Genomic DNA, 26,290 nt, shown 5'->3' with positions numbered 1-26,290 from the left:
TTTGAGTTTTAACATAAAACTAATTAGTTTTTTTTAAAAAATCTTGGTCTTTATGTGTTTACATCTGCTTCCTTTGTGATTGTTCTCTACAGGCAATAACACGTGCCAGCAACCCTCTGCCAATGATGTCTTTGTAAAACATCTTGGTCGTCACATTTTATCGGGAATCCCCCCGTAATAGACTGCAACAAGGCGCAAGAGAGCAAAAATGGACAAAGAAAGTCTGACTCAACAGTACGAGCCTGTGGCCGAGATTGGAGAAGGTGCTTACGGAAAGGTGTACAAAGCACGCGATTTGAAGAATGGGGGACGATTCGTTGCGCTTAAAAGAGTTAGGGTGCAGACAGAAGAGGAGGGAATGCCCCTGTCAACCATCCGAGAAGTTGCTGTGCTCAGGCAGCTTGAGTCATTCGAGCACCCCAACGTTGTCAGGTAAACTAATTAAGACCTGCATGTGGAAGAGTTATGTAGGTTCACATTGATAGGTCTTGAAATTAGTGTCTCTTCCGCTCACGTGATTTATATTTCCTACAGTGATCTTACCTTAATTGACCTTTTGTTAGGACCAGGAATAACTCATTTGTACTTTTTGTTAACTTTCTTTCTTAACTCACGGGTATGCACATATGCAGATTTTTTCCTCATTCTTTTACTATATTAGTATTATTATTTCTGAGCATTCAAAACTGCAAAAATCTTTTTTCTTTATTTTTTTTTTTAATGTACTATGCTCATGTCATATCATACAGGGATTCCTCACTGGTGCTATCTTTGACTTCAAAATACATTTTTATAGCATGGCAATTTTTTTTAAATAGATCTGAAGATATCAGTGCTCCAGTTGGGTGATAGAAAACCACTGGTTTAGCATTTACTCAGTTAGTATTGTGTTTCTTTTGTGAGTCATATAGTCTGTCACAGATGCATTTTGCGACCAATGGGGGATTTTCCGACTGAAAATGTAGCTGACATGATACCTGCATGTATTGTTCTGGTAATAATTTGATGAAAATGTCATGTCTGTCATATTTGACTAATGTATATAGATGTGAAACCAGTGACATTCACATCAATTCTTTGTTCAGGTTTCTGCTTGGGTCATCCTGAATAGCTCGTGGTTGATACTCTGTGTAGTGCTAATGATTTTGAGGCGAATAATTGAAATCAAGGGCTGTGCCTTAATGAAAGTGACAGTTTGCAACTGCACCCATTTCATTTTAGATCCCTCCTTTACCCTTGGTGAAGTAGGGTTTTCTTGCTTTGAAAACCACGTATCTGTAGAAACACTCGCACATTCAACTGAGGAAGGACCCATTACATTTGAAGGACAAGCAAACTAACTCATTTAATCAGAGAGACTACGTCAATGACTGGCCTCAGTCAAGGCCCAGAACTTGCCATGAGGTCTAAATAGGAGTGGAAAGGTCTTCCTTGAAATCATTTGGAAAGGACAAAACAATTGCATCTTTTTTTTTTGGCTTTGTTAGGAGTTCCTCCTGAGGGTAAAAAGCACACCAACATTTAATTTAATGTAATTGTATTTCATTTTTTGATAGTTTTCCTGGAGGACATTTACCTTTATGAAAGGAACACTGCCAATTTAGGCATCGAATGAATGAAAATGACAGTAGACGGGTCATAAGAGTCAGGCAGATAGCTTGGATAGTATGGTTTTGAAATAAAAATAAAAAAAAGAAAAGCATTTCTTTTGAATAGGAAAAAAGTGTTCCTTAAAGAACGACGTTAAAAATTGGTCTTAGCAGTAAATAGAGTTTCTGTTCCCTCGAGTTGAGCAGCATGGGGGCCCAGGAAACCTACAGTGCTGTGTATTCTGGTGCCTGTGTAAGTACAGGCAAGCCATGGATGTTTCTAATGACAACATTATTCATTCCATATGTTTTATGTCTATTAGGAGGCTCCACTGCAGAGCAACACTGTGGACTTGAGTTTTCCTGAAGAGAACCTATGACCGTGATGTCGTGAATAGTTGGAAAGTTAAATTGTGAGGGAAGATCTAGGAATTTCTTTTTAAAACATGGCCCTATAATGAATGCGAAAGACCTTAACCAGTTGAAATACTCACAATACGTGAACTTGAACCCAACAGCACCAACACATCTGGATTTGCACATCTTAAAGGCCTTTTATTCATTACATTCACAAAATCACTCCTAGTGGTTAGAAATGTTCTTATTTCTTCTATAGTCTTCAAGAAGGCTATAGCTGCTTTATTTGAGGGCTTATTTTATAGTTTAGCTCTCAAATCGCTGAGTTGGGCACATCTGAAGGAGCTGGACAGTGTCAGGATGAGATGGATAAGACGCAGTAGATTTTAGCCTGCTCACATTCAGGCGTTGCTATGATGAGAGATCCTGGTTACCAGAAGACTCTGCTTGAGTTACCATGGTGCATCCTGAGTTACCATGGTGCCGAAAGAGGAATGTTGTCCGTGGTCCCCAGATCTTGACTGAGTTCTCTGGATGTTTTTTTTTTTTTTTTTCATTTTTTTTAAGGAGTTGAATTCATCCATTGAAAGGTCTCAGTGGTTGTTGTTGAGTTGTCCTCAGGTTTTTGTATGTTTTGTAACATGCTTCAAATACAGCAAGATTAAGTCGCTCTTACATTCTTCATTTTGCCTCCGCATTGAGATCTTTTCTGCATTTGCATGCACTTGGAAAGACTTCACAAAAAAACAGATTTACCCAGTAAGCATCAAATAAGCATGGTGAATACATGAAGGCCCACAATCATACTTATCTGTTGGTTCATTTATTACTGGTGACTTATGTCTTGAAATGACCACCCTACTCTCAGAGCCCTGCCTGGTGCACCTTTGAAGGAAGACATTCCGCTCATAGCCTAAAAAGGTGTAACTTAACTTGGAATATGGGGAAAATGTCCTGTAGCCAAAAAAATGATCAGTCACGAGGCTGGAGATATAGCCACTGATTGGCTCTTTCCATTTTGCCAACAAAGCTCCAGTATCTGAAGCATAGCAAGCATTCTTTCAAACTGTCTGGAAAACTAGTCCAGACAGTTAGCTGACAGTTTTTTACCTTTTCTCCAGCTGAATCATTTGAGCAAATACTACAGAAGGGGAAAATGCTATTAATAATGTTTCAGTAATGACATAGATGAGATAGCTATAAAACGTATTAATGCATTTGTGTTTCTTTCATTTTCAAAAAGATATTTACCCTCACGGCTCAGTGGTTAGCACTGTTGACCGGCAGCAAGAAGGCACTGGGTTCGAATCTGAGTCGTCTCAGATCCTTTCTGTGTGGAGTTTACATGTTCTCCCCATGTTTACGTGGGTCTCCTCCGGGTGCTCCGGCTCCCTCCCACTACAAAGACATGCATGCTAGGATTGGTTAAATGCAGAGCCTGCATTTCAATGCTCATTGCGAAGTGTGTGTGCATTTGTGACAAATAAAGCACTACTTCTCCTTCTTCAAAAGATTTTGAACAGCACTGTTATGAAGAAAGTCTTAACATCACAATATGTATATAACTTTACGAATCAACCATATTTACGAATTTGTTCTCTGTTCCTCTAGGCTGTTCGATGTGTGCACTGTGTCTAGAACTGACCGGGAGACCAGACTCACCCTGGTGTTTGAGCACGTGGACCAAGACTTGACCACTTACTTACAGAAAGCACCTGACCCAGGGGTGCCTCCTGAAACCATTAAGGTACAATGAGTCAATATGCAGACATTGAAATGGTTCCTCTGGGCGTTTTCCATATCTATTCATCAATAGCTGAGCTCAAACCTTGTATGGCAGCACCTGAATATGTCTAAAAAAAAAACCTCCAACAGAGATCACACAGTTTATAAACCTCTTACACTTTAGGCAGCTCAGCTCTGTGGCAAGTAAGAAAATAACTATAACTTTCTGTTTTGTTTTTTAAATCAAATATTCTTTTGTTCTTTTTTGGTTAGCGATGCTTGACTGCAAAAAAAATGCAGTGTAAACATACCTCTAACTACACCAACATCCATTACAAATATTACAACATCCGTTACAAACACTGCATTGAATCATCCCTTGATGAAAGGATGTGTTTGGAGTGAAGGCCTGTGTTTGTGGTGCATGTTTCAGAATGTAAAGGGAGTGTCCAGGCCTAGTTTAAACAGACACATGGTGGACTGAACTGCCTAAAATCAGAGTTATACTGGGCCTTTTGATGGGCAGCTCATGTGGTAGATGGGTTTCTAATTAAAGGGCTTGATCTCTATTTTTTCATTCAGTACTAACTTTTAGTGGAGACTGGTCTGATGAATCTGTTTGTCTGTCTGTGTGTGTGTGTGCACGCACGCGCGCGTGTGTCTGTGTGTGTGTGTGCATGGGTTTGTGTATGTGTTTGTGCACATGTGTCTCTTTGTGTGTGTGTGTGTGTGTGTGTGCACACATGTGTCTGTGTGTGTTTGTGTGTGTGCATGCATGGGTGTGTGGGTGTGGGTGTGTCTATGAAACGTGAGCAACAGAGAGGGCCATTACTCTTTGACTGCCCAGTTAGCTCAGTTATTCAGAAGATTATGAAAAGTTTCCCTTCAGCACTCAGTAAGACAGTGATCCTCATTCAGTTTAGTCTATTATCATCAATCCAAATGCAGACCCTCAGGACAAGCACTGGCAGTGTCCATTTACAGGTACTAAGAGCCAGACAACTGAAATCTTGCACATACGTCCTGATCACCTGCTGTCTCGAAATCTATTCTGACCTGTTCCCACACACTTGTCTTACAATTTCATTTATCATATTTCCATACCTCTGGCCTGAGGATATAGTGCATTAACTACAGGAACAGAGCATGCCAGTCTTTTTTGTTCATTTGTATTCTGTGGATCTGGAGCAGACATGTTAAACTGCTGATTGACACCTCGGGGGCTTCCTGTGCCAGGTTTGGATAACATTGTCATGAGCAGTTTAAGACACATACGCCACCCAGCAGTTTATCCCAACTCCTCATGCTTTCACATGGCTTTGTATTAGAATTGTGGTAGTTTCTGTTGACTCTGTCCGTTACCTTATGGCTAATAAAAGAACAGTTTATAATCCTGTATAATCCTCAGTTGGACTCATGGTTAATCATAGCCTCCTTTGCCAAAAATGACATGTGGTTGGTCATTTGATTAATGTTTAAAAAGGGGCTGAAACGTAAATTTCGCCACCCTCTTTTTAATGAAGACGTCTAATCACAATCAGAATCAGGCGACTCGAGAGGACTTTCGAAAGGAAACACTCATTGGATACGTTTGGCTCGACCTCAGTCGCGCCGCACACGTGACCCAAAGAGACTCCGTCCTCAAGGAAGCAAGATAACGGACGTTGGCTGCAGACACTGGACATACTGCTGCCCCAGCAGCCCCAAAGACCTCCCCAAAGCAGACCCCACCTCCACCTCCTCCCCACCCCACACCCCACCTCCTGCTTCCCAACAACTTCATTTACACAACTAAAAAGGACACCAGATTGCAGAGGCCCTTAACTATCCCCCCCACCCCCCCACCCCCGTCCACTTCTGGTCCATTTCGGACCCACCGCATGCTAATTGATGAACAGGGGCTCCCGGGGGCCTTGGGGAGAAGGGGGAATCAAACGAGCTGGAAGGACATCAAGCGGTTGGGTCTGTCCTGCTTTGCTTGTAGGACTGCGGCTGTTAGTCGTGCTGGCCAGCCGCGCGCCGTGCTGGAGGCCAGTCTCCTGGCCCATAAAGGCCTGGCCTAATGAAGCATGGGGAGGGAATTACACTAACGCTAACTGGCAGATGTCCGGCATTGTGCCTCGCTACAATAAACAATATGGCCGCCTCTTGCAAATTAGCATGAGAAAAGAGGCTGCCTTCTGGAAGCTATGTTTTGACTGTTTTTTTGGGGGGGGGGGTTTTCCCTGGATTGATTTTTTTTCTCTTTTTCCTTTTTCTTTCCCCTCTCTTCTTGGCTTTATGTTTAAGCTCATGGCATCCTGACAGAGGTGTTTTTCTTAGTTTGTTTTTATGTGACAGGTGACAGGTGTGAAGTGAGGCAAAGTGGGTGACTCTTTTGTTTGGATTCATTTGGTGAGGGTGTTCAACCCAATCAGGTTCTGTTGAACTCACTTCTTTTCCTTTCACTTTGCTGCTGCATTCCAGTTTTGAACTTGGGCCTCTGTGTTACTTTTGCCATAGGCCATGCAATGCGGTTATTTCAAAGGTTTCTTAAATGGGAGAGTCTCAGATTTCAGCAGAAGACACACAATGAAAAAGACGGTTAAATGTATGACCTGTTTGATAGTTTTTGCTTAGGTTTCGAAGAAAATAAATTCTTCATTTCTTTGCCAGCTGTGCTTACACAATAAAAATTAACCCTCGAGCTGCCTGTCCTTGCTAATCAGCCATAGTGTGTAGCAGTTGATGAACTACTGTATGTCTTCAAAGAGTGGGGTGGTGTATGTGGGGGAGTGGGTGGGTGCGTGCATGCGTGTGCGCATGCATACGTGTGTGTGTGCATGCGTGTGTGTGTGTTCATCTTTGGTGCGGCAAAAAAGGGTAGCTGTCTTTTTTTTGTTGTTGTTGTTCTTTCTGAAGTCTGTTGTGAGAAAATGTGGCAAAATGGCTATTTAAAGCCGACATTGAGGAACACAGGGGGGGGTGAGGGTTGATACCCTTGTGTCGGGCCCCCCAAAATAACTGCCCCCAAGTCACTGTGTGTCTGTTGGCCTGCCGGGTTATGGCTGGGTGGGCATTTAAAAAGGAGGCCTTGTTTATGCTGGGCCATTGGGCACGCAGCACCCTCCACCCCTTACCCCTCCCCAAACACACGCATACACACGTCTCCTGGTGCTCTGGCCCCTCTCTCAGCAGTATTAGACCCCCACCACACCCCCAGAACCCTCGCCTGGCACAGCCAGACCCCTTGCCATTTGCAAATGTTTTCTGCTTGAGTGTGCACCCTATTGTTTGAGTGGGTTGAATCACTCACCAGCTGGTTTGTGGGGTGAGTTGGGGTGTGGGCTCAGATCCATGTCACTTGTGAGGTCTTGGCAGCAGAATTTTTTTTTTAGGTCGAGGTTAGAGGAGAGGGGGCTTCTCAGTAGCCTGCAGAATGCTTGTTGTCTCCGAATCCCACAATTTATTCTCTCTCTCTCTCTCGCTCTCTCTGCCTCTCTCGCTCTCTCTGCCTCTCTCTCTCTTTCTGTCTCCTTTTTGTTGTTTACCCTCATTTTGTCTTATCTATCGGTCATGTAGCCCCCCCCCCCTTCCCCAGCAAGCCCTAAGACCATGAATTTCGTCTGATATTGTGCAAGTTTAACAAAAGGAAATGGCCCTTGAACCTTCCAGCACACCCCCCCCCCTTCCTCTTCTCTCCAAGGGACTTATGATATAAGGGGAACAGCTCTCTGTCCAGCTTCCCCTCAGTCCAAAGCCAGTGGATCCACAATTAGTTGTGATCCTGAGACAGTGACAGCTGTTGGGAAGCAGGGGCCCGTTAGACCTTGGGCTACAGTCATGTCAGTTATCAACATCTGCCACACTGTAATTTTAAAGAGACACGTGCCCCTTTTTTCTGTATGCCGAGCATCAAGAGGTCTAATTTTTGATGTTTTTGTTATCGTGTGCTAAAGAGAGAGCATTTAGAGGGAACTGTCAAAATAAATGAAACACTTTAAGGGGTTAAAAGATATATTGAAAGCGTATTCTTCCCCTAAAGTTTCAATGACAAAGACTGATCAACAGGCTGATGTTCCATGAGGACCAGAGCCTATGGTGACGATGGCATGGATGTATGAACGAAGGACATCAGGCAGGGTCAAGTGTGATCAAAAGCTTGACTCCCATGTCTCCGAAGTTGTGTCAGCGTGCACAGCAAAGCAGATGCGGGTTGCGAATATCTAATAAGTTGACGACAAGCACCGGCACAGGGCCAATCGACGGCCAGCGTCGCCGAGAACAGGCAGTGGTGAACTTCACTGAGAGAGATTACTACGATTTGTTTGTGGTGCATAAACTTTCATTACACCCAAAAAATGCGTGTTTGCATTTTTGGTGCAAGGAACTCAGGCAGTGGTCTGAGTGGTGGAACGAAAACTCATGTAGTTAGATGAGTCATACGCCTCACTCGCTTTTTCAACGAGCGGACAAGTGCAAGCGTGGCCCAGCTCTAAGAAAACCCATGGGTCCAAGAACATGTTTCCCACGGTGAAGCGTGATGGCACCTCTGTAATAGTGTGGGGTGCATGCATCTTGCTAGTGTAGTTGAGGTCTACTCAACCTCATAGAGGGTAAATGCGAATAAATGCAAAGTCAGTCTTAGTCATCGCCCTCGTCCTATGCTAAAGCGTTACTATCCTGATGGGCGGGATCTCGTGCAGACTGACGGTGTCCTCATCCACAGGACTTTATAAATCACCGCTGTCGGGGTTTGATGAGCATGTTCGCAACTGAAATCATACATGCTCTTTTGAGCGACCAGATCTTTTGATCCTGCTGAACACTAGTGGAAGCTTCTGGAACAATGCCTGAGACAGCGTTTTTCCACCACCTTCAACAAATTATGAAATGTTGGAATATCTTGTGGAAGAATGTTGTAACATCCCTCCAGCAGAGTTCAAGAGGTTTAATCCACACCAAGGCGCACTGAAGTGCCTTTCTGGCAGCGTTATGCTTTGTTACGACACCTGATGTTTCTTTTATTTGGCAGTTATCTGTAAAGAAGTGGTATGCATGGTCTTTTACTGCCTTCACGCCTTTAAGTTTGGATTTGCATGTCTCTCTTATGCAGGATGGGCTTAGCCCTTCCTATATCCTTTGTGCTGTGTTTAAGGCGCACAGCATCTGAATCAGTTGCATTAATGCAAGTTTTCCCTTTCTATGTTGTCAGGATATGATGTACCAGCTGCTACAGGGACTGGACTTCCTCCATTCTCATCGCGTGGTTCACCGGGACCTGAAGCCCCAGAACATTCTGGTCACCAGCGGAGGGCAGATCAAATTAGCTGATTTTGGCCTAGCACGAATATACAGTTTTCAAATGGCTCTTACTTCAGTGGTGAGTAACCAGGTTATATAACCAATTCTGTACTTAAGTACTCACCTGTGCATTTTTTATGCTCAAAATATTGCAACAAAAAAAGGAAAAAAAAGAAAGAAAGAAATTCAGTTACAGAGGACATCATAGAGACAGATCCGGTTACACAAGCAAAGACACACATCTGAGTTAATGTTATATGGTGTTGTATAACATTGTATAGTACTCATGTACATTTGTTTAAACATGCAAGACTATATTGCTTTTGCTATGCTAGTCAGATAAGGCTGCAGAACTCTTTTTAGAATCACAAAATCTTATTTAAGCCCCTGTTTTCTCTCTCTCTCTCTCTCTCTCTCTCTCTCTCTCTCTCTGTTTTGTCACATTTGTTACCTTTGCTACTGTCTTCAATTTTTTTTTTAACCTTACCTGCTGTCCTGCACCGATGTTGGCAATGTGCATTTGGTGTGTCTACATGCATGCTGGGTTAAGAACAACCTCCTCCTTACATGCTTAGCAGAGTGACATCATTGAACTTGCCTAAAGACTGATGTGGACCAATCAGATGTGGTGGTCATTAAAAACTCGGATATCAGACAGCAGCCCAAAAGCAAGCCCATAATGTCCATGTAAAATGTGACAGACAGTTGCTGTTTCATGTAGTGGGATTCAAAATGTTGCCTGGATAATGATGAAATGGATCATATGATGGGGTCGGTGAATTCCCCTTTCACTCTTTGAAGGCATAGCCTCTTGAAACGGGGTCTGATGTCAAAGGATAGGATATAGCCCCTGAAAAGACACAATGTGTTCCCTCATTTGCAGTTCATAATATTTCAGAGCTAAGTTCATTGTTAAGTGCTTGCTGAAGTGAATGTGTGGAGCACACACATAATTGTTCTGTCTCACTTATTCTGAAAAACAGCCTATTTATTGAAGTGAACTAAAAAAACAACAACATTTGAATCAAATTATTTTTTGTCTCAGAGTTTTAAAATAACTTGTGCATGTGATCCTTGAATAATTTAAACGTATCTTCACAGGAGTGGCAACAAATTCTGAATGACAGCCATAGCTTTCTGTCAGTTGTGTGGTTTCAGCGGTTAGGTTGTACTCTGAAAGAGGAAAAACAGTTTGTTTCACTTCTTCAAACAAGACCTCTCTGGCTGGTTGTCATTTGACAGTTAGACTTCAGCCAAAATTCACCTGGGAATCCACCGGAGGCATAAGAAAGTCCCCCTCACCCGCCCCTCACACACGCACAGATAGACACACACACATGCGCACAGACACACACACATGCGCACACACACACACACACACACACACACACACACACACACACACACACACACACATTTGTCTGCACGCACACTCTTACTGTTTGTATTTTCTGATCTGCCTGAGTTCACTTAGCTATTTGGTGGGGGAGGCAGGAGGGAGAGAGGAAGAGGGAGAAGGAGAGGGAAAGAGAGAGAAAGCATTGTGTGAGCACGGGATCTCCGTCACTCTTGATGAATTTTCCTGTGTCTGGAATCCCCCCCCCCATCCACTCTGAATGCTGCTAAAAAAAGTGGAGGGAGGGCATTTCCTCTCTCTCTCTTGGCAGATAACGTAATACCGTTATTGTGTGCGCTGCATATGCAAAGACGTTCATTGGTAGTCAAATTAAGATGCCGTTTGGTTCCTTTTTGCTCTCTGTCAGAAAATGATTGATATACTACAGAGAGAAACAGATGTTTCTGCCACTGAACTTGTATAGAAGGGGAAACCACGGACTGCCCTTGCATAGTAAGCACTAAACCACCAAACATGCAGGGAAAGCTCCGTATGATTCAAAAAAAGGTTAGCGATCTTTTTATGTCTGACACACAGAAGATGAAACGTGTAATGACTTTAAGGACAGCCCCGCTTACTTAAGGTGCAAAGATGATACAACCCCTGGGGATTTTTTTAAAACGCAGTGCTCCATTTAGTCAGTGTTCAGTTTACAAGAAGTGTGTGGCGTATCTTATTTTCCAGTTCCTCCTCCTGGTCCCTTACTGGTGAATATGGAATTAGTTACATTGAAAAATGTGACTTAAACATGGATTTCCATTGGTGCTGTGCAAGAAGCTAATTGAAATTTAGGGCCAAATTGAAGAGTCTTTCCTGTGGGCATAATTTTAATACGCCGAATCTGTATAGTTAATCAGTTATTGTGAAGTTTACAGATCAGCATGTAATTCATGCTGCAGCCAATGCTTTCTTGAATGTGTACATGGAAATGTAACTTGTCCTTTTTTTTTTTTTTACCTTGAATTTGGATTTCGCATATATTCACCTCACATCTCTCTCTCTTTCTCTTTCTCTTTCTCTCTCTCTCCCTCTCTCACATGCACACACAAACACTCACACAGAGGCTGCTACTAGTTGAGAGAAAAGCCGAATGATTGAGAACTGGGAAGACCACCCATTGGGCACCATAGAGGTGGAGATTACTATGACCCTACAAATCTTATGGGTTCACTAACATTGTTGATCATTAGAAAGACCTAAGCCCTCTTGCACCCATTGTGAGGATCTGATTGACAGCGTTAAGTCACTGGGCCAAGGTTCAAAAACAAGGCGAAGTTTCTTTCTCTCCTCTTTGGCCTTACGGGTACGTTAGCGCCCCTTCATCTCTAGCCCTGTCCAGACAGAGGAAGGGAAGTAGTCCAGATTCTTTGTCACTTTCTCTCTTTAGTCAGAATGTTCTGAGGGATTCCAAACCCTGGACAGAAGCTATTGTACCTTGTTCTATCCTGCACTAGTTCCATTGCTCTCTGTCTGAGCATAGATCTTAACTGATGCTAATGCTATGCAGTTAAAACTGGTCTCAGCTTCCTCCTCTGTGGTAGTAAGAAAAACTGTAAAGAAAGGGGGGGGGAGAGAGAGAAGACAGGCCAGATTGTCCCATGAAAGTGATTAGGACCCCAGTCTCTCCAAAGAGTATCATGTGCGTCACATTACACATGAAATTGGATTTAGGACGAGCAGGCAAAATACTGCAAATCATTTGTCCAACTGATTGTTTTTTGGGGGGGTTTTTGTTTGTTTTTGTTTTTGTTTTTTTGGTTTTTTTTTTTACCGTTACCAAAATATTCATGGGAAGCATCGAAGAATGGTGCCATACAAAGATAATGGGAACTTAGTAACACGGCAAGTAAAGTTTTCAAGTCAGTAGGGTCCCCTGAACCTAACCAGCAGAAAATATCATCTTAAAACTTTTCTGAAATAGAATATGTCTGCAGATTGCATTACCCACAAAGTGGGATGAGAGGCCTTCGAAATGTTGTGCTCTTTTCAAAAAAGATGACTTTGAAGTCCTGATAGTACAGATGGCAGACACTAAGTGTGTGGTGCCGTGTTCCAAAGAGAAAGGACTCTCACTCCCCCTTCCCCTCTTCCTGCAAATGGTTTTCCAGCATACCACAAGCTCCGTTACAGCCACTGCCAGGGGAATCCTCTGGGTCCTATCACTTCCTTCCTCTCTGATGATGGAATGAATTCCTTATGTTGGCAACACCTAGCTGCCATGGCCGAGATTGATCTGTCTTTTTTTTTCTCCTCGGCCTCCCGATGCCCACTGAAATTCCTCGTCCCTCAATGTTAAAATCAACATGCCTGTCTGGTCTGAGTGGATTTCGACGATTCCATGGAGAAAATCAGAGTAGTTATCTCTGTGCCTGGAACTCCCAAATCGTTTTTTTTTTTTTTTTTTTCCCTGCACCTAACCGTCATGGGAGATGGTTTTGGAGAATCTTTTTTGGAGACAGAAACGCAGCTCTAAAAATTCTTATGCAATGCTGACCACCATATAACTGACAACAGGTTTTCAGTTACTAATGAAACATCTCAAGCGCAGATAAACTAATCCCAAAATGAATGTTTAGGGGTTTTTTTTCATATTAAGGTGTAGATTACTCACAGTAAAACATCATGACTCAAAACGCTCATTTATAAAGTTGTGATCTAATTTTGGAATTTTCGTTTTGAATGGAAGGGTGTCAGGGCTGTTCTCAGGATACATAACAAAGAAACAGCTGTAATGTAAACAGTTCGGTGGAAAACAACAATGAACCTGCTCATAACAAAGAAAGAGGCAACGGTAAAGAAATCTTTTTTCAGCTCTAAACATAAGCTGCTGACTGATGTGTGTCAGAACTAAGGTTAATGCTGTTACATTGAAGTTGAATGTTGAGGCACAATGCCGGCATCAGAATGTATGATGCACAGTACAGATGGTGTTGTGTATGGAATTATACGGGATTGATATGACACATCATATGCTGCACTCGGTGGACCAAGTGATATTAAAGTAAAAACGTGTAGTTTAAAAACAGGACCCTGACTTGATACACACAGTGATACACACAGTGTCAGACTGGTAGATCAATATGTTTTTACTCAATATGTTTTTTTTCAATATGTAGATCAATATGTTTTTACTCCTTTCCACACAAAAGCCTCAACGTTATGTCCAGTTTTACAACCCAGGTCTCAAGCTGCAAGGATAATGCTTGAACATTTTGGACCTTTCTGATGTGCTGTGGCATCTCTTGTACATAACACTTGGACAAGAGTTTTACTTATTTTTCTGAGGAAGACCTAAGGGACTACAGGAAGTACTTGGGTTTTCCTCGTGAGGCAGTTTATATTTGTTTGTGCAGAAAGGTTTGGCAGACATATGAGACAGGTGAAAAGTCATTTTATCTGTTTAGACTCCTGTCCTTACATCTGCGATAATAGATGAGGCAATGTCTAGTCTAAATAATCTCGTGCAGTACTCCCATATCTACGGCACATACTGAAGAGCCATTTTTCCCATTTACAGCTGAAGGGGCCTAACCTCACCTTTTTTTTTTAATGTGAAGTAAGAGAGCTATTTTATATTTAGCCTAATCTGAATGTTTGCATTGTTCTGCTGAAGTCTGGAGTAGCCAAAATTTTACCTGTCAGTGAATTTTTTTTTTTTTTTCCCAAAACACTCCCTTGGACGCCTCTCGCCAAAATGTCAGTTCTGTTTAAAGTGTCATAAATCACAACTGTGCATATTTATCAAAGGAATTTGGTTTAAATGAAACTTCTGATTACTCTTAATGACAAGGCAGAAGGCGTCTTGTGAATGTGCTGCCAGACAGTGTGCTTCCACTCTGTACAGACACTGAGGCAGCAGCATTGCTGGAAAGAAAAAGAGGGAGGGGGAAAAAAAAAAGAAAAAGGGAAACATGGCACGCAGGAGAGCACGTGCGGCACACTCTGGGAATGTTTAGATATCTCCCCTGGTATTCCAAAAGAGAGAGAGGGAGAGAGAGAGAGAGAGAGAGAGCGAGAGAGAGAGAGGAGGAGGAGGAGGAGGGGAAGAAGAAGGGGGGGGGGGGGGGGGGGGGGGGGAATCATGTGCATGGTCAAGCTGCAGCAGGAAAAAAAAAAAAAAAGTGTGTGTGTGTTACTCCCAAACGGGTAACAGACACAAATGGAACAGCACAGTGAACAGTCTTATTTGGTATTTCCTGCCTGACCTCCCGCCACCAAGGCTATAAGGCTAGCAGCATTCCCTGGACCGTCAGTCTCATCTGTATTAATTGCTGAAGAGTTTCTGGCTGATGTCCAGCTCAGAAGGAGGACTGATTCAGGAGTAAGGGGGCATGGGGTGGTGGTTTGAGGGGGAAGGTTTAGGGCATCTGGATGTTAAAGCCTGGACTGTATGAGCGCGCGCGCACACACACACACACACACACACACACACAAAAAAAAAAAATATGACAGCATATATCAGGAATTTTCCGACTAATGATGTGCGGATGTGGTAGCGCTGGGGAAAGAGAGGCCTGACTGTGTGCTCTTTGTTCACTCTCAGAGGGCCCCATGCTGCATTCCTGTACTCTGTGCATACTTTGGCAACAGTTGTGGAGCGTTTTTTTTTTTTTAAACTGTATACAGTTTATGCACTCGACTCACTTCTGACTCACTCGAGACAGTTTATGTACTCGACTCACTTGTCATATATCTTTCTCTCTCTCTCTCTCTCTCTTTCTCTTTCTCTCTCTGCGTCAGCCCCCAACCACCACCACCACCACCACCACCCCCGGCACAGCTTGACAGTATTGTTGCAATGTAAATGGGCTTTTAAAAGAAAAGAAGAAGGAAAAAAAAAGGTCAGAGTGACTCCAGGGCTTCACAATAATGGTGTTTACAGCCCGTTTTTACAATGAGGCGAAGAACGGCCTGTCGCAAGACAAAACATAGCAGGAGGGAGGGAGGGAGGGAGGGAAGTTGACCCCGTGGTCATGCATCTGTTTCGGTTACCTCTAGGGAGCCGGTACGTTGCCCACTGAAACAATCAAGTTGTGAAACTCATTTAATGAATTTCAATTTTGCATGTCAAATGGTTGAATTTATTCAACGGATATACATTAACCAAGCCAATGTGATTACAGGTTTCGTACACATCTTTTGACTCACTACTCAACCTTGCTGTAGATAATGGGGGAATTGTTCTCACTTTCATTTTTTGTGAAATAATGGTGACAGGAGGACCCGTCAGTACACTGCAGTTGACTGTGTGATTGGTTTACAAGCCATGGTGCCAGTTAATGCAATAATGACTTGTTCTAATATTGACCTGATAATTGGCCAGTCATCAGAGCTTTGGCCTGGGTCAAGTGTGTGGACTTGTCCCTTTAAAAGTGTCCAAGGCCCAGGCTGAAAGAATGCGGATGAAGGTGTCATGTTGAAGGGGGCTTTCATCCCTCACTTCCTTTGAGAGGGAGAGAATGTAAACACAGGCTTCCAGCAAACCTCATCAGCTAGGCTTATTCTTAATCACAGTTGTAGACCTGTCAACCCTCACGTTTTTTCCGGGTTTCTCCCGTATTATAGCCTTCTCTCCCGCAGTGCTCCCGTTTTAATATTTTCCCTTGAACCTCCCGTATTTTTAACCTTTCATAACGTTACGTTCTAGGGCCTGGCGGTGGCGTAGCTAGAAATTTATTTTCAGACGGACAAAAGTGAGCTGGCGCGACTTTCACTCACAGTCCATCACTTGCCTACAGAGTCTTCGTAACCCACTGCTGCACTAAATGACAGGTCATACACCCTGTATCGCAACTGTAGCGTACTCAACAAGCCAGTCCAGTCCTCTGTTCTTTGTTTGTGCTGCAGTTGTACTGCACAAAATACTGCCGCATTTTTATTCATCAGGCACACTTTAACCAGAAGTAACGTAAAAGGCATGCCCTGTCACAACAAACGCACAATATAATGCTGTCAAAACAGTAGCTGGATTACCATCTAACTATTTAATGCAAATTAATGCTTAAACTTCACATCAAATCTTTTAAGTCACATTAGAAAGGAAACTTTTCACTGGAAAGCAAAAGGAATTTATTTGCTGGAAAGAGGTGATTAGAATCTGGTGAAATGATACTGGTTAATGGAAGCAGGTTTAGTAACATCAGCAAGGGATTTGTTGTGATTTTTACCTCGTATTTCCGTTGAAGTTGCCCTACAAGTTTTAAACCCATAAATATTCACAACTCCTCCTGCGATGAGGAATGTGTACATTTTTTATCCGCATAACACAGCTGATGGAAACGCGCACAGACATTTCCACAGCTAAAATTTTCATGAATGCACTTAAAATATGTGAATGTGTTGGGCAGGCCTTGCTGCTATCTCCTATTGAAGGTTTGCATCGCTGAAAGACAAAACCAGACTTGTTAACTGGAATTACAGATGTCAGTCAGACCCTTCAAGCATTATACAAATAATAAAAAAAAAATAGCAGTGCCAGTTCTGAAAGAGTATGTAGTATGGTGCTAAAGGTATGGTACAGAAAATAAAATGGCATTGGAGAACAGTAATTTTTGTTCCTTTCTGTCATGTAAAATCAGCTACACTGGGGTTAGGCTCACCAATACACTCCCTCACAGAAGTTGTTGAGGGATGCAAAGTCTGTGCCTTACATCTACAACAGGTCCCTTGTCACTCCTCACCAAGAGGTAAAAAGAGGTCATTAGCATCTGGTAAAATGATACTGGTTTGATGGAAACAGACTTAGTAACAAGGGGGTTTGTTGCGATTTTACCTCGTATTTCCGTTGAAGTTGCCCTACAAGTTTGAAACCCACAGATATTCACAACTCCTCCGCGATGAGGAATGTGTACATTTTTAATCACAGCATTCAGTGTTCACAGCATTTCACCTTCGACCAGGTATCTGACTGACCACCTAACTGTAGTCACTTAGTTAATGTAGGAACTAGTTAACCCAATCCTTGTTGATATTTTAAAGTTTTCAAAGCCCAGTGTTGACAGGTATGCAGTTGCTTGCTCTTATCTTAACTCCAGAGGGATGAAAATTTAAAAGAAAGAAAAAAAAAAGGAAGTGTAGTGGGTGAGCAACGGAAGTATTGAGTTCATAGGTAAAAGTGGAAAGAAACTGGAGTGGAGCACAGGAGAGTGCAGCACCTGAAGGTAGTGGTTCCACCTGGTTAGTGGAGCTGAGTGAACCCATCATTTCCCCTGCAAGCAGAGAGGTTTGTTCTGCAATCTCACCAGAAAGGAATGCTCAGAATGCCAGCCTTTAATCTGAAGTCAGTCATTGCTTCTTTATCTGACCCATTTATTTGCCACTAGCTTCACACGACCTCTGTTCGTCTGACCTCACATTCAACCTTTTATAGTATTGACTTTAGTATTGTGTTGGTTCTGACCGCGTCTTGATTGTTCAGTAAAGAAAATAAATATGCAAGTTGTGCATGAGGCTGCAGAGATGTGAAGGAAAATGTGAGTTCCCGTTATTGGTGGCCCTATTCGTCATACTGTAATCATTCCCACCAGTGTGCCCCTCCTGTGCGCTTCATTCAAAACAAGAAGTGTCAGTTGTTGTTAGTGACCTATGCTGTCAGTTGATAGTCATTATGAGGTTGATCACTGAGGCAGTAGAGCTGCTTTTATGAATGAGCTGCTTCTATCTAGAGCTGTATTCTATTGATGATCAATTATTTTGCCTATTTAGAGCAATGATGGTATTGCTAAAGCTAATGTTGTGTTGAGGTAGCATTGTGAGGTTAATATTGCACTGTGTTCTTATTGTGTTGGAGTTCTGCATTTTGCAAAGTGCTGTGGTTATATTTCGCAGTGAACAATCACAACTGTGTCAGGCTTACATGAACTGACGCAGGAACATTGTACGTGCTAGCTTAACAGCACCTTCAGTTACCGAGGCACCAAGCATGGGTCTGTGGTGTTGCCTTCGAATAACGCGGCATAGAGCAGAGCGGATATCAGCGCTAATTGCAGTTAGCAGTGGTATGTGGTTCTTCCTAGAAATCAGTCCCCCCCCTCCTTTTTTTTCTTTCATGTTAGATTCAGAGTACAGATGAGCATATTTCATAATGTAATGGAAAAACAGAAAGCGGTTAGATTGTGATAGCAGGGAGTGAAAGGCAGCCAAATTGACTTGAATATCAAATGATAACTCTTAGCAGTGGTGTTAAAATATTTTAAAAAATTTTGATTTCTTATTCCCTGCCTTTTCAAAACTTTACAATAGTCTATTGGTATGCCTCAAACACTGCTAATCAGTTCCATTTCTATAGTTTTTGTCATTATGAAGCCTTGGCCTGTGTTAAGTGAGTTGTTCTTAGAGAACATTGGAGTGTGTATTGCTGATGTAGAGCAGCATAACTCTGAGGGGTGGTTTGAAAAACTTTAGCCTCAGTGCCTAATCTTGAATGATCTGAGAACGAGCTCTATTTCAGAGTGAACCATGTGCTCTGATGTCTGATCACATGACAGCAGCAAATCAAAAAAAGTGTTTCATTCTTTTTTGTTCATCTGGTTCATCTTCAGCTTCCTCCCCATTTCCACTTAACCAGGAAGACTGATACTACCAGGAAGTGTCAACCCTTGCACCTCTAAAAATAGTTTGTTTTACCCGTGAAAAACGTGAGTGCTATTTTAAATGATCAAGCTCGTCTCACTTGTAAGGGGACTTTTAATTTGTATCCGTATGTAAAGATTGTGAAAATGATCAAAGCATGTGTAAGCTTACTGCTACTGTTTGATCAGGATCATGAGGCGATCACCAGGTGGTTAGCATCGCATTGTAATCTTTTGAACCACAACCTGTAATGAAACTGAACAGATCAGATTTGGATTTCTGATGCAATATTGAGGAGCTTAAGTATCCTATGTCTTCTATAGGTGGAATAGAGCAGTTGCATTGCTGATGTATGCCATTGTCTTGCAGTATTAGCTTAATTTCCTTAACCAAAGGTCATATGGGTGATCCCTCCTCTGTTTAACATTCTTTTCCTATCTGAACAAGCATGCCACACATTTTAATACAGGCCCTCTGATAAACGCCCTGGGCTTTTGCTTACAAACACTGGCCTGGCTGATTGGCTGATAAGCTTTCCATGCAGCTCGGAGGTGTTCTGGGCCCCGCGCCTGGAGGGGAAGCTGAAGAGGGAAAGCACCTGGAATCCGTCCATTTTTTCGTGCAGGGTCACTGAGTTTTGTCTGGAGGCTCGCCCTACTGTAGCTGTTTGCAACACTACCGCCCAGTACGCCGAGTCTGCTCCATCTGTTTCCAACAGTGGTCTGTATAAGGCATTTGCACTCACCGTACCTCTCCTCTCTGGGTCTGTGCCTGGGCCAGTGGTGTCGCTGGGTTTAAGGATGAGAGCAGAGGTTATGGTAGGACGGTAAAGCCCTGTTTCTCCCTCTCTGCTTTCTTCTTCGGCAGTGGCTAGCACGGTTAATCTGCTGAGGGCAGCAGGCCCTGGATGGAGTGGACATACCCTGGGTCCATGGGGGAGGTCTTTTTGTAGCTCGAAGTGGAAATTCTGTGTGATCCTGGTGTATTTGAGAAGGAAAAAAAAAATGGCACCGCAGCGACCTGCACTGCCAGATATGATTTCATACCTTATGTAACTCTGACATGGGGGCACAGAAATGATTGGATTTCATGTCACTCTGCTTGGTGATGTTGTCTGCAAAAATACATTGCCTCAACATTTTATCATTTAGCATCTTTAATTGCTCACCGATAACAACAAAAAACCTATTGGGGATGGTCTAGAAGAACCAGATGTGACCTGTTATCAAGCTCTGGGTACTGCACTGCATATGAGAAACATTTGAGATACAAGAGTGATATTTGTGTGATGGTTACCTTTATTATTTGCTTGTGTCTTTCCCAGATGGTCTTTAATTGCTTTTGTGTGTGTGTGTGTGTGGTGTGTATGCATGCGTTTCTTCTGCATTGCAGGTGGTTACACTATGGTACCGTGCTCCTGAGGTCTTACTGCAGTCCAGTTATGCTACGCCTGTAGACCTGTGGAGTGTGGGTTGTATCTTTGCGGAGATGTTTAGGAGAAGGTGAGACCACACACCAACATAAGGTTACTCATCAGTTCCCATCAACAGCATCCTTTTATTCTCATTTTTACTGCCCACAGTTGTCTGCATCTACAATCAGACTGAAACTTGTATGAATAACAATACACATGCAGAGAGCATAAACAGGTATTGCTGTGTGAACTAATATCCTAATTATGCCAACACTGCACTATCCAAGTTTCCTTTTTGAGACCTGTGGTGATATTTGAATGGGCGTATAGCAATAAATGTGTTTAAAGTGAAGTCATGAAAAACATTAAGCTGTTCTCGGGGCAGTTGCCACCCTATGCATGCAGGTGAGTACAAATGAAATTTATTTCTTGGTCTAAATGCAGTCTCTGTCATCCTATGGTATTTGTCCAGCCTCTCTTACTTAGAAAGTGCTGTTGACTTTTACCACGAGTTGTCCTCACTTTTATTTGGATTCTCTCCTCAGTGTTTCACAAAGCTGGTGAACTCATAAAATCTAAAAGAGCATTTTATGTGCTCCTTCTCCATTGCAGCCACATTTTCTTCCCTGCAGTTGGTTGGCTTATTAAACTGTTTCTGAAACAGCTCGTACAGTTACTGTGATTGCAGAATGCATCTGAGAGGGCAAAATGATATGCACATATCTGCCTGTGGTTAAACAGATTTTACCAACCCCACGTCTCTCATCGATGTTAGGCCGACATCCGTTGGCGTATTAATCGGGATTTTCAAAAGGCAACGGCTTTTAACGTTTCTTTCGGACGTCATTACTCGTATATCTGTAAATTTCATAATACACTCAGTGTCCTTGTTGTGTGGCAATACTTTCATGAGACTTCTGTTCGCGAGTGAACTTTAGAAAAGGACGGTTCAGTGGCATTTCAGATAAGCAGTCATTCACGAGGGAACAGTGCCAAGAATGCAAGCCTGGCTTGCAATTTGAATTTCCTTCCTTATCCACTTAGACACATGTCCCCACTCTGTAACGGTGGAAAGACCACAGGTGGGTTTCAGTGAAAATGTGCGTGTATATATATATATATATATATATATCTCTGTGTATGTGTGTGTGCTGATACAATGTGCATGTGTGTATAGCTCATGGAATGTTTGCTGATGCACATGTGTTTGCTTTCCTGCTTGCCGGAGGACGTGGATCACCGGGTGATTGTCACTCATTGTACTGGGGCGGATGCGGGGCCGTTGTTTTCCCTTTGTGATGACGTGAGGACGAGTTTGTGATGGCTGAGAGAGAGAGAGAGAGAGAGAGAGAGGTGTGTGTGAGTGATGGAGGGAACAGGTCATTTACTCTGTGTTCGCCATACTGCCCTGCATGCTTTACATCTTAAACATCCTGACTGGCCCAGACGTCTGTTTACTTACTCATGAGTTTTATCTGTATCTTAAAGCACATTATAGATAGCGGCAAAATGGTTTTTCCCATTTCCCAAGAGTCACTGCAAATGGTGTAATACATTAAACGAGAATGTATATTTGTAATATAATATATATATTTTTTAGTCCTTGCAAAATTACCAAGGCATGTACATAGCATGTTGGCTGATCGCCATTTTGTTTGATTGCTTAAAATTCCATCTCAGCATTCTTGCATGACTCTATCTGCACTGAGATCAACTTACGAGATCCCGTTTACATGTTTCATGTCTTGTTGTGGCATTAGGACAGCAGTAATGGAAAATGGGTAGAGTTGTTGCTTGAATCCAGTGAAGCTCAGCTGTGTATGTCTGATAGTGGAGAGTTAGGTCATCTTGGAGGAGGTCGTGTAATGTGAGGTGTGGTACCAGTGAGTCTGTCCTTCTGACATTGTATAAAGCCACTGTACTGAGCTCCTGGCTCCTCTCCAAGGTTGCCAGAGGGTGGAAAGGAGGTGCTTTGATCCCTGGTAACAGCGCACCTCCTTTTCTCTCTCCCTCTTTCAGGTGATTAAGAGGACTTTTTAAAAGGCCACCTGTTACAGATTAAAGGGCACCTGGGACCAGCCTCCGTGAGGCTCCAACTCCATTTCTCAGAAAAAAAAAAAAAACCTGAATGCATAGCACTCTCAGACCTAACACAGTAATGGAGGATTAAGACTCCCAAAAGCAATAATACGGACTTGCACTTCAAAGCCATCAATGTTTTTGGGTTTTTTTTTTTTTTTTGGCTTGTTATGTGACATCTCATGAATTTTAAGTGTCAATCAGAACACATTCTTGGGATACAGGACTGCCATTTGTCAAGCGGTGCTGGCCGAGTGCTGATAGCATAGGAAGCCTCCACAGTCTCTGCTTACATGGTTTGTTCCCTTTTTCTTGCCATACTGCAGTTTTCTGAACATGTTTGGCCTTCAGCTCCAGCTTTTTTATCTCCATCACACCCTTCATTGAATTCAATGTCAAACCTTTTCATTCACTGGGAATTCCTACGTATCTCATACAAGTCTGTATCTGCTTTATTCAAATGCTAAAGCTATTAGTCACAGCTTTGAGAATTACTCTGAGGAGAGTTGTTGACATTCCTGTTATCCAGGGGTCATGTGCGTTACATTAACGCAGTAAATTCACATTCTTGTTTACTTTGGGGGTTTTTTTTGTTGTTGTTGTTGGGTTTTTTTTTTGTTTTGTTTTTTTTTTCAAATGTGCTCATACATATCGACAGAAAGATAGAGAGAGATCAATGCCAGCTAATAAAGTGCTTTGATATACTCTCTTTCACACACACACACACACACATTCCAGAGGCTGTCTTGGTGGAATGTGGAGAGGAGGACTTACACTTGGAGCATGACTCCACTGTGTATACTGGACTGGGCTAATCAGTGTACCCACTCTCTCAGGAAGTCTTTCTGCAAATAATATCTGCCTTGTGTGAAGCCTCACATTCATTTAGACTAACAAGTAGTCCTGGCGAAAAACACATGATGCCCCAGAGAGCTGTAGCCATACTTGTTTTGGCATGACATGGCTCTGGGTGATTTTTTTTTTTTCTCCTCTCTGAAAATTAGGACTGGTTTGGTCTAGTGCCTAATGTGCTTTTCAATCATTCAGATTAAAAAAAAAAAAAAAAAATCAGGTGAAATGCACTGACAGTTACATGCCACAAAAAATGACAGGGAGGAATGATGAATCTTATCAACTGCATCACTTGTGATTGGCATTTAGCCATCTGCAGTTGACCATTAACTTTTAGTGAAGTATATTGATGTTCTGCTTCAGATGACTCGTTATAGACAGCTGTGAGGTGTTGAGACTCGGTGCTCAGGGGATGTCATAGGAATGAAGAAAACCTAAGGAGCATGTGATCATTGTGTGATGTTTTGTCTAAACACGGTGATGTACGACCGGGAATCAGTTAGAGACACTGTAGGATAATGACCAGAGTTTCCAGCCATCCGTAAAATTATGGATGTTCTTTAGAAATATAACTATGTTTGGTAAATCTGCAAACTTAACCGTTTGACTGTCTTTTTGTAACAGTATCAAACCCAGAAATCTGTCATTTTTTTCTGGCAGCAAATAGTTATATGTGTAGGTATATGCCAATCCATACACACACACACACACACACACACATATAGGCCTACATACATATGCACACACGCATACATACATATGCACACGCAACCATACGGAAATAATTTGGCTTTTCCACTCACATGCACTAGCTAACAAGAGCATACATAGGTCAGTTTGTCTGCTGCTGAGAAAGTCAGAGGACAGATGCCAGTTTATGCTAACAAGACAAGGTTTGCACTCAACCTTGTCTTGAAATCACTAGTTATATTATTTAACTATTGATCTCAAGACAAGGTTGAGTGTAAACCTTTGTTGCGTTACTGTTATGTATATGTGTGAGTATGTCTTGGAAGTCCATAAAAAAAAATCCAGCATGTCAGTAAAAATGGCTGAACTTGGGAAGTCCCATGAGTTACAAACAGAATTTAAGTTTGGCAGCCTTGGTAATGGCGAAGGAGACTATGCTCTGATGTCATTTCTCCTACAGTAGGTTGACCTCTGGTGGTGACTTGGGAGGTAACAGTTTCTAGCAGCAAGTGTGTTCGTTACAACTCAGTTAACAAGTTTCCAACGCCATCTCTGACTAATACATTTATTCCTGTGGTATATTTGAACACATTATACGCAAGCTATGCTTGATGTTTCAAAGGTTGTTTATAAGAAATCATTTACATTTTTCTGTAGAAAGACATGGATGTTGTTTGTTTCTAAAACTAAAGCGTTCAGCAGGTATTTATTGAGAGGAGCGTTTCGTAGCCAGAGATGTTTGTTGAAAAGCAATCCTTCTGCCATCTTTCCCTAAATCCTGTTCATTCTTGTAGTGTGTTTGAGGCCTATGGTTTCCAGTGGTTCGTTAGGGGGAGGGCTTTGCTTGTTTTTACTGCTTTCTCACAGTTCAACTAATCAGACTGTTCTTTCACACGACTCTTGCCCCCCCCCCCCTCCCCCCTCCCCGCCAAAAACAGAGGCATATAGAGAGCTAAAGCACACACAGGGAACCTTTTTTTTTTTTTAATTCCTCCGGCGGTTTGGTTTTGATGGGGCCTGTGCTGCGGGAATTTGTATGCAACCATGCCAGGAGGGAAACATGCCTGCATTTGGACTTCCAAATTCCCCCACTCTAACTAAAGCCACAGGAACCACCAGTTGGTCCAAAGCTTGTGCAGCTGCCTTTGCCCTCACATGTGCTGAACAGGGCCTCAGTTCTCCCTCTCAACCCAAAAGCACGGCGTTTACTGTAGTCCGCTGGTCGCTCATTACGTCAGAACTGCCACTAATATTGCCTGGCTGGTCCAATTCATAATGTAGGGAATTCATTTATGGTTTCATTTTTTTTTTCTTACAAGTAAAAGATGGAAACATCGGTTTGTAAGACTTGCTTATGAAATCATCGCAAGAAAAACAGGCAATATATGTCCAAATTACCTGGGTCTGATGAATGTAATATGAGCAAGATGACTGGAGTGTGTTTCAGGATATTAAATGTTAATGTGGTCATTTGTTTGTGATTGGCTGAGAGAGAGAGTGGAACTCAGTCTCAGCCAGTCACTAGCACGACCAAAACAAGTATCCTATTGATTGTAAAATGCAGCAGTGAAGTGTAATCATTTGATGTTGTTCATTGGTTCTGTTACTAACAAATGTTGTTGTTTTCTTTTGCTGCTCTTTTTCAGCCCTCTTTTTCGTGGAAACTCAGATGTTGATCAGTTAGGCAAGATATTTGAGTAAGTGTCGTCATTTATAAAATGCTATTACTTTACTAAATTTCAATTTACCAAAACTTCAACTATGTTACATTCTAAACCCTCTGACAAAATGATGATGATGTTGATGATGATGATGATAATGATTGGTGCAGCGTGGTTGGAGTGCCTCCTCCAGAGGACTGGCCAGAGGAAGTGTCACTGCCCCAGAGTGCCTTCGCTCCACGTCTGCCCAAGCCTTTAGAAGACATAGTCCCAGAGATGGATGAGCAAGGCAGAAACCTTCTGCTGGTATGTCATGGAAATTTTTTTTTCTCACGTTTCTCAGTGCCAAGGCCTCATTCATTAGGCCAAAACACACATTAAGCGTCTTTTCTTACACGGCCCATTGTGAATGTATATTACTTTTGCAAAGATGTCACAGACAGCAAGATCCATTAGACTATTTATTTGTATTTTATATATGTTACATATGTTGTTTTATATATTTTTTTTTGTCCCCCTACAGCAATTTCTTTCATTCAACCCTTCCAGAAGAGTATCTGCCTATGCTGCGTTGTCTCACCCATACTTCCAGAATCTGGACAGTTCTAGCAAGAGTCTATATGCTCAGCCCATGCCCAGCAAAAAGCCCTCCCTGGAGGAGAGAGCTGCCTGA

General features: G+C 42.4%; 1 protein-coding gene across 1 annotated transcript; it reads left to right on the top strand.

Annotated features, from left to right (window-relative positions):
* The first annotated feature begins 208 nt into the window (after positions 1–208).
* cdk6 (cyclin dependent kinase 6) lies at positions 209–26,290 on the top strand. Its single transcript, XM_030788954.1, has 7 exons — positions 209–432; positions 3,558–3,693; positions 8,866–9,033; positions 20,314–20,423; positions 25,603–25,653; positions 25,788–25,923; positions 26,141–26,290. The coding sequence occupies exons 1-7, from the start codon at positions 209–211 to the stop codon at positions 26,288–26,290; spliced, it is 975 nt and encodes a 324-aa protein (XP_030644814.1).

The sequence above is a fragment of the Chanos chanos genome, chromosome 12, assembly GCF_902362185.1.
Source record: "Chanos chanos chromosome 12, fChaCha1.1, whole genome shotgun sequence".
NCBI classification, from domain to species: domain Eukaryota; kingdom Metazoa; phylum Chordata; class Actinopteri; order Gonorynchiformes; family Chanidae; genus Chanos; species Chanos chanos.
Note: the sequence above shows the minus strand (reverse complement) of the source record. Positions and strands in the feature narration are given on the sequence as shown.

Coding starts and splice junctions, on each gene's coding strand:
- cdk6 (XM_030788954.1), top strand. CDS start 209: ATGGACAAAGAAAGTCTGACTCAACAGTACGAGCCTGTGGCCGAGATT. Junction 20,424..25,602: donor GCGGAGATGTTTAGGAGAAG/GTGAGACCACAC, acceptor GCTCTTTTTCAG/CCCTCTTTTTCGTGGAAACT. Junction 25,654..25,787: donor CAGTTAGGCAAGATATTTGA/GTAAGTGTCGTC, acceptor TGATTGGTGCAG/CGTGGTTGGAGTGCCTCCTC.